The sequence below is a fragment of the Dicentrarchus labrax genome, unplaced genomic scaffold (genome assembly GCF_905237075.1).
Source record: "Dicentrarchus labrax unplaced genomic scaffold, dlabrax2021, whole genome shotgun sequence".
Taxonomy (NCBI): domain Eukaryota; kingdom Metazoa; phylum Chordata; class Actinopteri; family Moronidae; genus Dicentrarchus; species Dicentrarchus labrax.
Window position 1 is genome coordinate 16,654,500 of NW_026136712.1, and position 13,364 is coordinate 16,667,863.

The window sequence follows — 13,364 nt, forward strand, 5'->3', positions numbered from 1 at the left end:
AGCAAACTAGAGAATCCAGAATTAAACCTTTCAGGGGCACTGCTCTGTAGCCGGAGACTGGTGCTGTTTTCGTGCTGTGGTACAACAGCATAAATCAATAATGAGACATAGTGTGTGCACATGTGGTTGAAGGCCTGAGGGAGAGCAAGGCCTTTAAATATCAAAGGAGGAGCCTGACGTCAGACAACCTGTGAACTATAACCTCTATCTGTGACAGCAACAGAGGGGGGGGGAGACACAACTGAGTGCGTAGCATGCAGTTTCCAGATACGATTATGTAAGGGTAAACCAATTATTACAGGCATACAGGATAAATATGGGTATGTTGTGCGTAAGAGGCTAAAATTGTATCCGTTATAGCCTCGGGGAGGTACAAAATAATCCTGTCAAATGTCCTTGTATAGAATGCTTTAATTCACTCAAAAACGCAACGCTTGATATATTACATACAGAAATCAAAATTTTTTAAAAAGCAACAATAGTGAATTTAAAATATACAAAAAAAACACAACAACTGATAACTGGTGGTGTGTTAAGAGAGGACGGTGCTTCCCTGTTTATGGCCACTGTAATAGTTCCAGTGGCATTATATGATAGTAAGAGGGCAAAGCCACCTCCAGATCTCTCTCTTTCACACAGGTGGGAAGGAATAAAGAGTTATAGCTGTCCATGGCAAAACATTGTGGAAAAATGCTGAAAATGTGACAAGATGACAAACATGCACCATCAGTCTCATCCTCACATCCGTTCTTCACTCGTTCACTGATCGGCACACTGTCACACAGATGTCTGTTTGTAGTTCTTGGTGTCCAAAACTTTCTTTCCACACATTGCACAGATTCCTGAAGAGACAAAAAAGGAGGGGAAGAGAAAAGACATGAAAAAAATATCAGTAGAGAGAGAAGAGTAATGTCACTGTATGTACATTTGCAGGCTTGTGCTTCTTAACTTGAAATCAAACTATTTTTGACGATCCATTTTATAATAGATAATAATAATAATTAATAAATACACATGATCAGCTGCAAAATGCATATGGTGAGGTCCTTTAAATTTGAAACATACAGGTAATATCGTCCTGCCTCCGCACGATATGAACTGGAGACGGTGTGTGAAACTTTTCTGTTTTAAGCTCCCTACATTAAAGTCAACATGTGGAAAATTAAAAAAAATAATAAATCATCCAGCTGTTTCAGTGGCACATTCAAGCTTGTTAGGTTTGCGATTAGGGGACAGGTTGTTGGAGTCCACTGAAGTCACTGTCATGTTTACTGAACCATTTGGCATTGCACTTGGACCTACAGCTTTATCTGGCCTAATTTTCTGCAGCTGAGACTCAAGGTTCATCAAGATATATGCTTTTTGAGATGCCTGCTTATTTGGATTTCATCACTCCAAATGTTAGACATTGAAGTGTTCCGGCGCCAGCAAATAGACTACATTCAAACAAACCTATAAAAGTGACTTAACCTCTTGATTCTGGCTGCAGAATCAATGCTCTGCTGTATCTATGCATGCCTGTTAATCAATATTGCTCCCTGATGTTAAAGAGTTTTGATCATCCAAGTATAAAAAGCTACAGATAAGAGTAGAAATTGTCTTTTTTTTTGCAATCTAGGTGAACCAACGTGCTGTTTGTCACAGGGGATGACACAGATATGTTCAGACTCTAAATTGGTATTCCCTGTGAAGAAAGAGTGTGAGAGTGGCTGCCCCCTTTTCAAGCTTGTCTCTGTTACTGTCACTGTCTGTCTACTCTTGGTCAGACAGTTCATTTACCCCGTATACACCTCGTTTCATCCGTGCACAAATCTCAAACATGCTACTGTGGTTTGCCATAGAGCAAACTCACTACTGACCACATAAAACTCATTCTGACCCATTATGGAGTCCAGTGTAAGTGAGTTAATACCTTTCTTGTATGCACAGCCCTGACAGTAGTGTGATCCGGACTGATGAACTGAGCTCTTGCAGATCCTGCAGGTAGCAAAGCCTGTCTTGCTGTAGGGGTCAAACCTGAAAGGGACAAGGATCACAGATTGATAACTAGAACTAACTAAATTTAAGCCATGCAAGTAACACGGCAACATATGAACATACTAAATGTTAACGTGCAAGAAAACACATTTTTGTGACTTCTTATAGATAAAATCAGAGACAATGATGGTGATATTTTCTCATAAACAGTCAACTAACATTTTGATTTAAAGTCGAGGTACTCACCTGGCTTTCTTAGAGGTCAGGATCTTGTTTTCATTTAGCTTACGACCACCACCCTCTGAGTGAAAGAAGCATAAAGAACTGCATTAAACATCCTCATCCAAGTAACATAACATCATAAGACGGCATAAATTACAAATAGTATAAAAGATGTATGATTTAATAAAAAAAAAAAAAGAACTTTAAGTGTGCGGTAAGAAAAAACGCGTTGATCAAAACCCCCCAAAAAAGGGGGTCTAGCTTGTTTTTGGTAATCAAAGTAGTTATTATTGATTGAAGTTTTCAAGCAAACATTTATATCGATCAGTGATAAGAATTGAGTATCATTTTAAAAACAAAACAAAGGAGGTTTCATGTTTGCATATCCAACATTAAACATCATCAAGCCAGCGAGATGCAGCAGTAGATTGCTGATTGTTGTAGAAGTGTTTTGGCCTCTCTTGGAAGTTTTATTAAGTTTTAAGCTAAAGTAAACCTACATAATGTCACAATTTACTGAACAGACCAGAAAGATAAAGGATCAACTTTCTATGTCAAACTGCAACAAAGCAGATTGAGACTGAATGTGTCCTCCTGTTAGTCTGTCAGATATAATCAGTCAACAACAATCTTTCAGCTTCAAACTCATCACATTTCTCAGTAATTTACAGCCTGATTTATATTATGAAGAAAGCTTAAGGTATTTAAATTCCAAAACCTGACCCCAATTTAATCCTACGTATGATCAACCACGTTTAATTGTCACTGAATCTGCGTCCTAAGTTCACCTGTTGTATTCCGTGCTCCATCCTTCCAGGTGTCAGGTGTGATGACTTTACCGAGCTTCTTCTCGCCTGAAATAATAAGTAACACAACATTTTGTGGAGTAAATAAAATGATTATTGACCCCAAACAACAACGAGGACAGTAACATAGCATAACGTTAGCTTCCGTAGAGCCTCCAGTGTTAACCTAACTGAAGATAGAAAGCATCCGAACATTGTGATACATACACTTTTCACAAACCATCTTTTCCCTGTTTGTTTAAACCGATGCCTTTCAACGTTTGGTCAGAATAAAATAAAAAAAAATGTTAGCTTTCGCCTTAGCCAACTGGGTTAATGTTTGTAAACTTCCGGTCGTTTTTTTCCTCTCTCTCTCTCTCTCGCCAATTCGCGGAGATTGATTGGTCGAAACTATAGCAAGCTCGAATCTCATTGGCTGATACTACTGTCCGTCACATAAAGTCCCGGTAAAACTTCAATGCCCTTCTGTGATTGGTTAGAGGATGCTTTCTACGTCCGTAAAGATTCCTACAAAATAAAACTGCTGCAAATTCGTATATATATATATAGAGATTTTTTTTTTTGTCAAAAAGAGAGCAAAATTAAATAGATATATCCTGTTAACTAAAACCAGCCTGACGCAGTTTCAAGAACCCACAAACTAAACCTACACTTCTGTTTTTATTTAGACTATAGTCCCATTAAATTAATGTACAACACTTTCCTAGAAATTCTACAACTAAATAGTAGATACATTTGACAATGAAGTTATATTCTTAGGAGAAATAGATACACAAAAAATGCTCAGATAAATAAATCACACAAGGTGGAACCCCCGTGCAACACTGAACTAGCAAAATATATAAAAACTGGTGAAAAATACTATGTTATTTAATAAAGAAAGAGAGATACAGAGTTTTTTTTTCAATTGTACAACTGGTTTTATTAATGGGAAAATGCCACATACATGATATAGAACAGATTATGCCATTGCAATTAAGTCAGCTCTCTAAAATTAGATTTAAAAAAATCAGAAAATACTATAATATAATTTATAATTATAATGACAAGATTAGCTTCTCAGTTATAAATAACAAAGTCAGTACATGTCAGCTTTAGGAGAAGTTAATATAATTCCATAGCAAGCATAGATTAGAACATGAAACTATAATTCAATCTACCCTGAAAAGACTGCACAACAGCTCTCAGTAAAGGCAGGGAGGACAATAGACAATGGACAATTTCTACCTCCATTTGCACTGTTTACAGTGGCTACTGTGTTAAAAGTTAATTGTTAAGTTAATTTTAATTTTAATGTATGTTTAATGTATGTCTAATGTATGTTTGTATGCTACTGGATGCTTGAATTTCCCTCGGGATACATACATATCTATCTATCTATCTATCTATCTATCTATCTATCTATCTATCTATCTATCTATCTAGTTTATGTCTATTTTATTGAGCTTGTTGTCCTGTTTAGTCTGTGTTTGTACATTGAGATTTACCTAAAACCCTAAACGTAAAATACCTTGTATGTGTGCACCTACATGGCCAATAAAGGTGATTCTGCTCTGAGCTTCCATTTGAGAACATATACCATTTGGACCTTTATTTTGAAGTCCAAGCGGAAGCCACCGTCACTCCATGTTTACGGAAGACAGGTGAAGAAACCAACCCATGGATTTAACCTACCCTGCACACACGCTGCTCAAACTAACATTATAACGTCTTTTTATTGGTATTTTGCCTCTTTGAATCAATCTCTCATTGTAGAGAGGGACACACTTCGTAATGTGGGACCATGAAATCCGAGCCATGGCGTCCACGCACGCCATCATCGCCGCCTCGGTGTTTATGGCGACCGTCCTACCGGCGGTGTTCGTGCCGGGCTTCTCGGTGTACGGCACCCACCTGCTGTGGCTCTACTCGGCGTCCGGTGCGGTCACCGTGGTCAGTGTCGCCGTCTTCTGGCTGCTCGGCATCACACCGCCCGCCAAGAAGCACACGCTGGGATACAAGGTGCTGACCTCCATTCATTGACACTGTGGTTGCATTATAGGGAGCTCACTCACTTATAAAGCAGCATAATGATTTATTTTATTATTTATTACATTATTAATACTGATGCATCAATGTGTACGGAACGTTTTAATGTTGTAGATGTTTTTCTAGTTTTAACTACTTTTATAAATATATATATTACATTACAAAACAAGACTTTTATTACATACTGTACTCTGTTTTTATGTATGTGTGTATACAGATATGTACATTTCTATTTGTATTTCTAGATATATTGTTAGATATTGTGATATAATTATTATTTCTGTGTGAGCACCTTGAATTTCCCCCACCGGTGATCAATAAATACTTTTATTTATCTGTATAGCACCTTTTCAACAACAAATGCAAATCGAAGTGCTTTACATAGGATGTAAAATGAATTAAGAAAAGAAACACAAGGAAATATAAAAATTCACATTTAAATAGGAATTAAAAGAGTGAAATAAAATAGACGATGAAGGTTTAGTTTAGATTAGATTAGATTAGATAGACTTTATTAATCCCCGAAGGGAAATTGGGTCGTCATAGCAGCCAGGTACATTTAAATACAATAAAATACAACAATAGAATAAAATACAACAATAGAATAAAGTACTGAGGTAGAAAAGATAAAAAAAAAGATATAAATAAGTAAGCTAAAGTAGAATAAACTAGATAATACAGGAGAATAGAAATTACAGTAATTTAATAAAAAGCAGTGACAAACAGAAAAGTCTTGGATTAAAAGAACTGAGAGTTGAAGCAGACGTAAAGTTTGTGGTGCATAAAAACTGAATCTTGAGAGTCTTGCTATGATTTCATAGGGTTGAGAAAAAAAAGCTGAAACTCCGTCTCTGGCAGGATGTTAATTTATTTAAACTTCTACTACTTTCTTTCTTTTTTTTTTTTTTTACATGATTAATTAACTTTAACTCTCTTTCTTTCTGCAGCTCTCCAGGTTGCTTCGTTCCTGTCTCTACTTCTTCCTGTCGTGTCTGTTCTTCCACGCTGTGGTGGTTCTCTACGGAGCTCCGCTGATTGAGTGAGTAGCTGTTCACGTATGTGCCTGTATGGATGTATAATAGAGGGTCTTAAAGGAGGCCATGACACTGTCGGTTTGCATAGTAACTTAATCTTCTTAAGTAACGAAAATGGTGAATAAATGCAGCTTTTAATGCACTTTATGCAGCCAACTACAGATATTTTAAACTTTTCGACACATATTCACTGATTTTCACTCCTAAAAATTGCTGTTTTATTCACTTTTCTGTATCGACACAGGTTCAACTGTACTGTGAGCCTCTAATTTCTGTTTTTCAGATACGCCTTAGAGACATTCTCCTTAGCTGTGCTGCTCACCTCTCTAACCACACTGAGGTGTCTCTGCGTCCTCGGCCCCAACGTACAGGCCTGGATCCGAGTGTTCAGTCGGCACGGGTGAGACTAAAACCTGCTTTTCTTTTTCCCCTGCTCCCCGGTCCTTCTGCCGTATGTTTCATGTGCTTATGTTGTGTCTTTGAATTGAATATACTAACTGTTCTGGATGCCATTTGCTCCGTTTCCGTCTACAGAGCCATGTCTGTGTGGGACACCTGTCTACAGATTACAGTGGCCTGCACAGTGGTAGGAGCCTGGGTGGGAGCTTTCCCTATACCTCTGGACTGGGACAGGCCTTGGCAGGTAAGCACACCCTGAAAATCCTCTCATAAACAGTTTTTTTATTCTTATCTTACACTTCCCTTACATTTTTCTGTAAGGTTTTACTCAAACGTGTTCAAAGTTGTGGTCAAATATACCACAAAACCATAATAAAATCTAAAAAAATAAAGAAAAACAGTATATTTGTAAGCTATGATCATGATATAGTGAATCATTTGCATTAAATTCATCCTTTAAGATGAAGGCATTATGATTACAGGTCAAACTCGTGTTTTTCCCCTGTAGAGAAGGGCAGACTTCACTTGTACAATTTAAGAACAAATCTGTTTGTACAAGTGGTTATGCATGAGAGCCAGTGTATCAGCAGCACAAGCACGAATGTCTGTAGGCGTACAGACAACTCTATCTAAAGCTCATTTATAACACTAGCTCTCAACCTGTGGGTCGGGACCCATCAGTGGAGTTGGAAGATAAACCTTGTGGAGTCTTGAGATAATTCACTAAGGAGAGGGAAGCAGAAAAAAAGCATATTTATATCATACATACTTTTGTTGCTTGTGAATTACTGGTCAATAATACATCTCCCAAGACCAAAGAAATGTTTATTGATTTTTGGAGGAGGCCCCTTCCCCTGTGCCTGCACTGTGTGTGACTAGTGGCAGCAGTGCAGTCATATAAGTATGTTTTATTCTTATTTTATTTAGTTATTTTTCTGTGATTTGCTGGTTTGGCAGTCTCAGGGCATTTAGTATGCCAGAAAAAGATTTAGTATGTCCCAATTAGGCATGGGATGATATGATAATTAAAGATTATCTTGGCCAAAATAATTGTGTTACACATTATTATCCCGATACATTAAAGAAGAATATAAACCTCACACCCTTGTTCTTTATTTGGGGATCTATACTATTCCCACACATCCAGTTTTGGTACTTTTAATGGAAAGATACGGGTTCCCCCTTGTTCAAAATAAATCAAGAAGTCAAAATAGAACTTTATGCTGGCGAGCTTGGACAGCCTTTTCAAGTCATCCCTTATATAGAGTTTCTGTGCAACTTTTAACAATAATAGAAGTATTTTTCTTATTCTTCATCTTTCATCTTTATTTGTCATCTTGTTTACCCTCCTCTGACATACAGCTCAGCTCCTCCACAGTTTCCTCTGTCAGCTGAACAGTATTAAATACAACCTCCATAAGTAGGGAGTTATAGTTCAACACAGTAGCCATTAAATATTTTCCTTTATATAATTAATTTCATATTTTAAATGGAAAAGGGAAAAGATTAAAATTATAATTGCAAAAGCAGTTCTCTGCAAAATGACTGGAGGAAAATGCAAATTAGAAGTAGACAGTGGTAATTGGATCATAACTCTGAATGACACTGGTGCTGTATTTGTTCCTATGGAAGACACGCTGGTGTGGGGGGGGAAAGGGTTAATTAATAATAGTTTCCATCCCTTAACATCTATCAGTGTAACGTCGGGGTGTTTTATGAACGATCGGACTCACTCGTCTTTGCTTCTCGCAGGTTTGGCCCGTTTCCTGCAGCCTGGGCGCTATGATTGGCTTCCTGACCGGGCTCGTTGCTGCTCCTGCGTGGATCCACTATCACCGCAAACAGCTCACATACAAGTGCAAGTGATGGACAGACAGTATGTTTGTGTGAATGTGACCTTGAGGGTATTTCTCGTATTCCTGCTGTATTCCTTTTAACTTCGTACTGATTATTTATTGGGAGCGTTATCTCCGTTTGCTACCTGTAGGGAAGATGATTTTGTAATAACACAAGACTTACTTTATGAGCATAAAGTTATTTTGTACGCACGGAGGCTGGGTATGAACATTTTTGACATGAATAAAGCGTTTCTTCTTTCACGGTGTGTTTTTAATTTAAAGGTTAGGAGTTAATGACTGAAATTTCCTCAACATCAGTGATTTGTTTTGGAGAGATTTAATCTAAGAACGGTCAAACCTGTAGGTGGTGCTGTTGGATCACCACCTGTGTGTAAGAGTGTGTGTGAGTGTGCGTGTGTGTGAGTGAGAATGTGTGTGAGTGAGACAGTTTAAATGAAGAGAAGAAATCAAGCCTTTCTCTCATTTGCAAAGTAATACAAAGTAATCAGTATTATGGTTGGGTGGTTATTTATTGAAAGACGAAAGTTAGAAAGTTTAAAGACAAAGTGTAAACTGCCAGTGTACTTCCATTCTGACACACACACACACACACACACACACACACACACACACACACCACACACACACACACACACACACACACACACACACAGTGATGCCGTTCCGCACCTGAAGCTGACTACTGATGAATACTGTTCCTTTTTAAACAACCATTAATCTTGTTCCAGCTCTATTTCAACACCGCCCTCCCTCTCTTGCGCTCATTCTCATTCCACCTTTTCACGTCCTCAGGCAACCATATTGATTCACTTTCATTTTAGGGACATTCATTTTCCTCCTTTCATGCCGCCCACATCCCTTGTTCTCCCTCACAGCCAGTAACTACAATGAAACTTCCATATTCTACAATCGCAGTGCCAAATTGTAAAGTGAAAGGGGGAGCTGTTTGCAGACAGTCCTGTAACACAATACAACGTAAGTCATTTCGTGCAAGAAAAGGATGACATTTCAGTTAGATTTGCAGTGCAGGATTTACTGTTTAGTATTAGTGGACGGTTTCAGCACAGAGCCAAGGGGCAGAGCTGTCCGTTTGCCCTGTTTTTGAACTCTTATATAAGGTTGTTGCCAGGGAAAGGCTGTGAAAAATAGCCTGAAGGAAAGAGAGAAAAACACATTTCTAAAAAAAAAACATACAGGTAGAGAGAGGATTTCAAAGCCTTTTAAGTAGCCTACATACACTTACAACACCAATCAGCACACCTTTTTCATGCCTCAATCTCTCCCTCCATCTCTGATGAAATTCAATCTGACCTCACGCTGTTACCTCCATTACCCCTTGTTCTCAGTGCTTTTTTTTCTATTATCCACTGATACGGCATTACCTGTGGAGAGAAAGGACGTGGCGAGTCGGGCCCTTAGAGAGCAAAGGGTGTCATCAAATTGATATCGCCCTCCAACCCCTCTAGTAGTAAGAAAGTATATTTTTAGTAGAAATAACATGGTTCATACATGTCCCCACAGCTGGGCATGTCACATCAGGAGTGTCTTTTTCATTTTTTTTTTTGTCACTTGAGGTGTAATCCGTGTACAAAAACGTGGCTGGAGCTGCTTTTGTTCATGCCTTCAATTCCACTTGTGGTTGTTTCATATGAGAGACAAGCAGAAGGCCATTTGCTCACAAACACACAAAAGCTACTGCTTCACAAATTGCTCTCCTCATTCAATCTCAGAGAACTTTATTTATTCATTATTTGTTCTCAGGCTGTGCTATTGTCGCAGGGCATTGTGAGGAGAGGTAATTTGTCACTCCCCTCCCCTCTTCTCATTCCAGCTTTTCCTGCAAGGCGGCTGTTGTGTTTGGTGTTTGCAGAGCTGTTATGGGTCTGCATTGTTCCTCTGAGGAGAGAAACAGAGTTATATATGGGGAATTAAGATGCCTCCTCGGCCCTCTGTGGCTGATTGCCCATAATTAAACCTGCCGTGATCAATTTTTAAGGGTAGCACTGAATCGAAAGAGTGTGCAATGCAAAAAACATTACTCATGGTGCTGAGAACATGGAGCATTAACACACAGCTCTGAAATCCCACTGCAAATTAAATGCAAGGTTCAGTTTCACAGCTCTCATTAACGTCTGTTTCCAGCTGCAACAGTCAGCTATTTTCAGCAAGCAAGTTCTGATTTAACCCGCCTGAACACTACCAGCCCAGCACCACAAAAGCAGACTGACAAAGCTAAATAGTCAAGGAAGTCGGTCATCTAACAAGCTAACAAGGCAGATATTTTTCTCGGGAGTTGGTGGAAAAGTGAAAAGCAAAGTGAGTTAGATTCATCTGGTGGCCAAAAACACCAAATGAATGCTAATGTTGCTCCACGTCTGCTTGATGTGAAAATGATTTGCTAACACAAACAACTTTATAAGCCAGAGATATGATGGTTGCTGTCTCTGTCACTTTGTTTTGATGTTTTTCTGCCCCCTAGTGGCCACAAATCGATTAATGCAGCTTTAAAAAGAAGAGGAAAACAGCAAATAAGGCTATGTGTATTAATCTAGAACTATAGGGTGGCAAGCCTTGAGTAGAAATCATTACAGTTTTTTAATGACTTGCAATATGGATGGTAATGTCAGGTGGTTGATCCACCAGTTTGGTCCAGATTTAAATATCTCAACAACTGTGATATAAAAAATTTGTTTATGTTACATTAATGGTCCCCAGAGAAGTCTTTATACTCTAGTAAAAAAGTACCTGGTTAATAAATTAATCAAAGCACAATTTACTTTCCATGTTAATATTTTTAAGGTAACATTGACGTTGGTGTTACGTTAACTGCTTTCTAAAGCACACCAATTTAAAAGCCCAATAGACCACTAACTAAAAAATAAGTTAATGTCATTATGATGAAAAAATAACACAGCTAACGTGAGCTAGCTTGTTGCATTTTCACCTACAATATGTGCAACTTACTTCAGTGCGCTTTCAGAGGTTAGAAGAAAAGTTCAGAGATCACAGCAAGCACTAAATGTGTCTTTTTTAGATTTTTGTCTAAAAAGTGTCCAGGTGTGGCCAGGAATTGTTGCTTGAAGCTGAAACAAGAGAAGTAAACCATATATAAAGTGGCTTTGCTATTTACAGAGAAAAGTAATAAAGTAATAATACAGCACTGAGAGAAAGAACAAAATCCTACATCCATCTCATCCTTTTTCTTAAGCATTTATGCCTCTCTAGAGGACATATTTCTGTCTTATTACACATTCTTTCAATTGCAGCAGCTAGTCTGTCACACAGTCTTGATAAGGAGGCACTCCAGTAAATGAGAATAAGCTTCTGTGGTCAATACTGCTGTCTGGGTCCAATCCCTAAACAGACAACACCTTTCAGCCTCCTAAAATGTGAAGTTGCTGACAGAATACAAACTGCAGCCAAGTGATGTTCACAAAACAACAGTGACTCATTAAGCAGAACTGCTGGATCATGGGGCATGTCCACTGTGCATGCACTAGTGTACCCTGATCTCACAATTTACCCTCTGCTCCACCATTTTCTACTTTAAATATTTAGTTTGGATCAACCCTCATTCCTGCAAAGTCACACCCATTCTCCACATAACAACCTTCTTCTCATACTCTCATCTGCCCCCTTGTGGCCAGAAATTGGTTAATGCAGCTTTAAAATTGAAGGAGAAACAGTAAACATTTGCATCTTAGTGGTAAAAAGAATATACCAATTTTCTATTTAAAATATGAATTTATATAATTTTAGTTCTTTAGAATAATTATGCATGAAGACAATAAGTGTATATCTTGAAATCTTCTGGTTCTGGATTGTTCTACACTAAGAGTGCCTCATAGCACTTAACATAAACAGCTACCTTGTGCACACATCTGGTTATGCTAAGCAGAATGTCAGTCTCTGTAAGGAGGGGTTTAAATTTTCTACCTATAAGTGACACCCATCCTCCATATAACAACCATGTCACACTCTCATCCTCCCCCCCTCCTCACACCCCACCTGCTTCCTGTGTTTTGTCTTTCCTTTTGCCCCAGTTTCCTGTGTTCACGCTCCCCCGGTACATGCTTCATTAACAGTTGGAGTGCTGTGTTATTGAGTGGTAAACATGTTATTGCAGAGCTCTTCTGTCTCTTCTATCGGGTCTGAGAGCGACAACAAAAGGATCCTTTGTTACTGAGGGATGCTCAAGTGGGTTGTCATGACGCAGGAGGGATGGGGAGACAGAGAATTAAGGAGATGTTGAAGTATTCCTCGATGCAAAGCAGGTGCAAGGTTTATTATCAAAAGATATTAAACCAAATGTTAGGTGCATTTCATGATCCTCAAGCTAATGTGTGTACATAATGATTATTTTTCTCTAAGAAAAGCCTCTGTGGGAGGATAGTGATTGAGTGAAGTTGTAAACAGAAAGAGTGAGCAGGGGATTCCTGGTTAGAACAAATGAGCAGGCTGTGTACACCTTTTCGCACCTTTAATTCAACAAGATCACTTCTTGTCAGATAGTGGTCACACAGTGGTTCCCAATCTGGGGGTCAGGACTCTCCAAGGGGTCACAAAGTACATTTTAAGGGTCAAGAGATTTAGAAGCATGATTCTCAGGATGGCAGTGTCAGTGTGTTGGTGCACTACTTTGATGCAGGCTGAAATACCTAAACAACTATGAAATGCATTGCCTTGAAATCCCACTGATTTTGGCAGTCCTTTAATTTTCCAGCAGATTGACATTTGTGGATGGATTGCAGTAAAATGATAGAAGTAGTAACGGTAAAAATCCGTAACTGGGATTTCTGCTCCTTCAAAGTACATGCAACACTCCTTCTTCGCAGGGAGGAATATTCCTCTGTAATAAAACATTGATTGATTGATTGTTTTCAACCATAATGGTACTGGACTAATCAGCATCCTATGAGGAACGCACGTGGCTTAATACGGTGTGGGTGAGAAGTGACTGAAAGCGGTTAGTGTACATGCTCCTAGCATCAGTTATATCAGAACTGGAGAGTATTTCTTCATTGAAAGAAGAGCAAAGA

General features: G+C 38.6%; 2 protein-coding genes across 2 annotated transcripts; one reads left to right on the forward strand and one right to left on the reverse strand.

Annotated features, from left to right (window-relative positions):
- Positions 1-393: 393 nt before the first annotated feature.
- Positions 394-3,373, reverse strand: cript (cysteine-rich PDZ-binding protein). The gene is made up of 5 exons (XM_051418311.1): positions 3,213-3,373; positions 2,988-3,053; positions 2,224-2,278; positions 1,913-2,016; positions 394-842 (listed from the first exon to the last, which is right to left on the reverse strand). Exons 1-5 carry the CDS (start codon positions 3,226-3,228, stop codon positions 778-780), a joined length of 306 nt encoding a protein of 101 aa, XP_051274271.1. The 5' UTR covers positions 3,229-3,373; the 3' UTR covers positions 394-777.
- A 1,250-nt stretch (positions 3,374-4,623) lies between these two features.
- pigf (phosphatidylinositol glycan anchor biosynthesis, class F) lies at positions 4,624-8,565 on the forward strand. Its single transcript, XM_051418092.1, has 5 exons — positions 4,624-5,006; positions 5,981-6,072; positions 6,351-6,467; positions 6,602-6,710; positions 8,219-8,565. Exons 1-5 carry the CDS (start codon positions 4,779-4,781, stop codon positions 8,330-8,332), a joined length of 660 nt encoding a protein of 219 aa, XP_051274052.1. The 5' UTR covers positions 4,624-4,778; the 3' UTR covers positions 8,333-8,565.
- Positions 8,566-13,364: the final 4,799 nt, after the last annotated feature.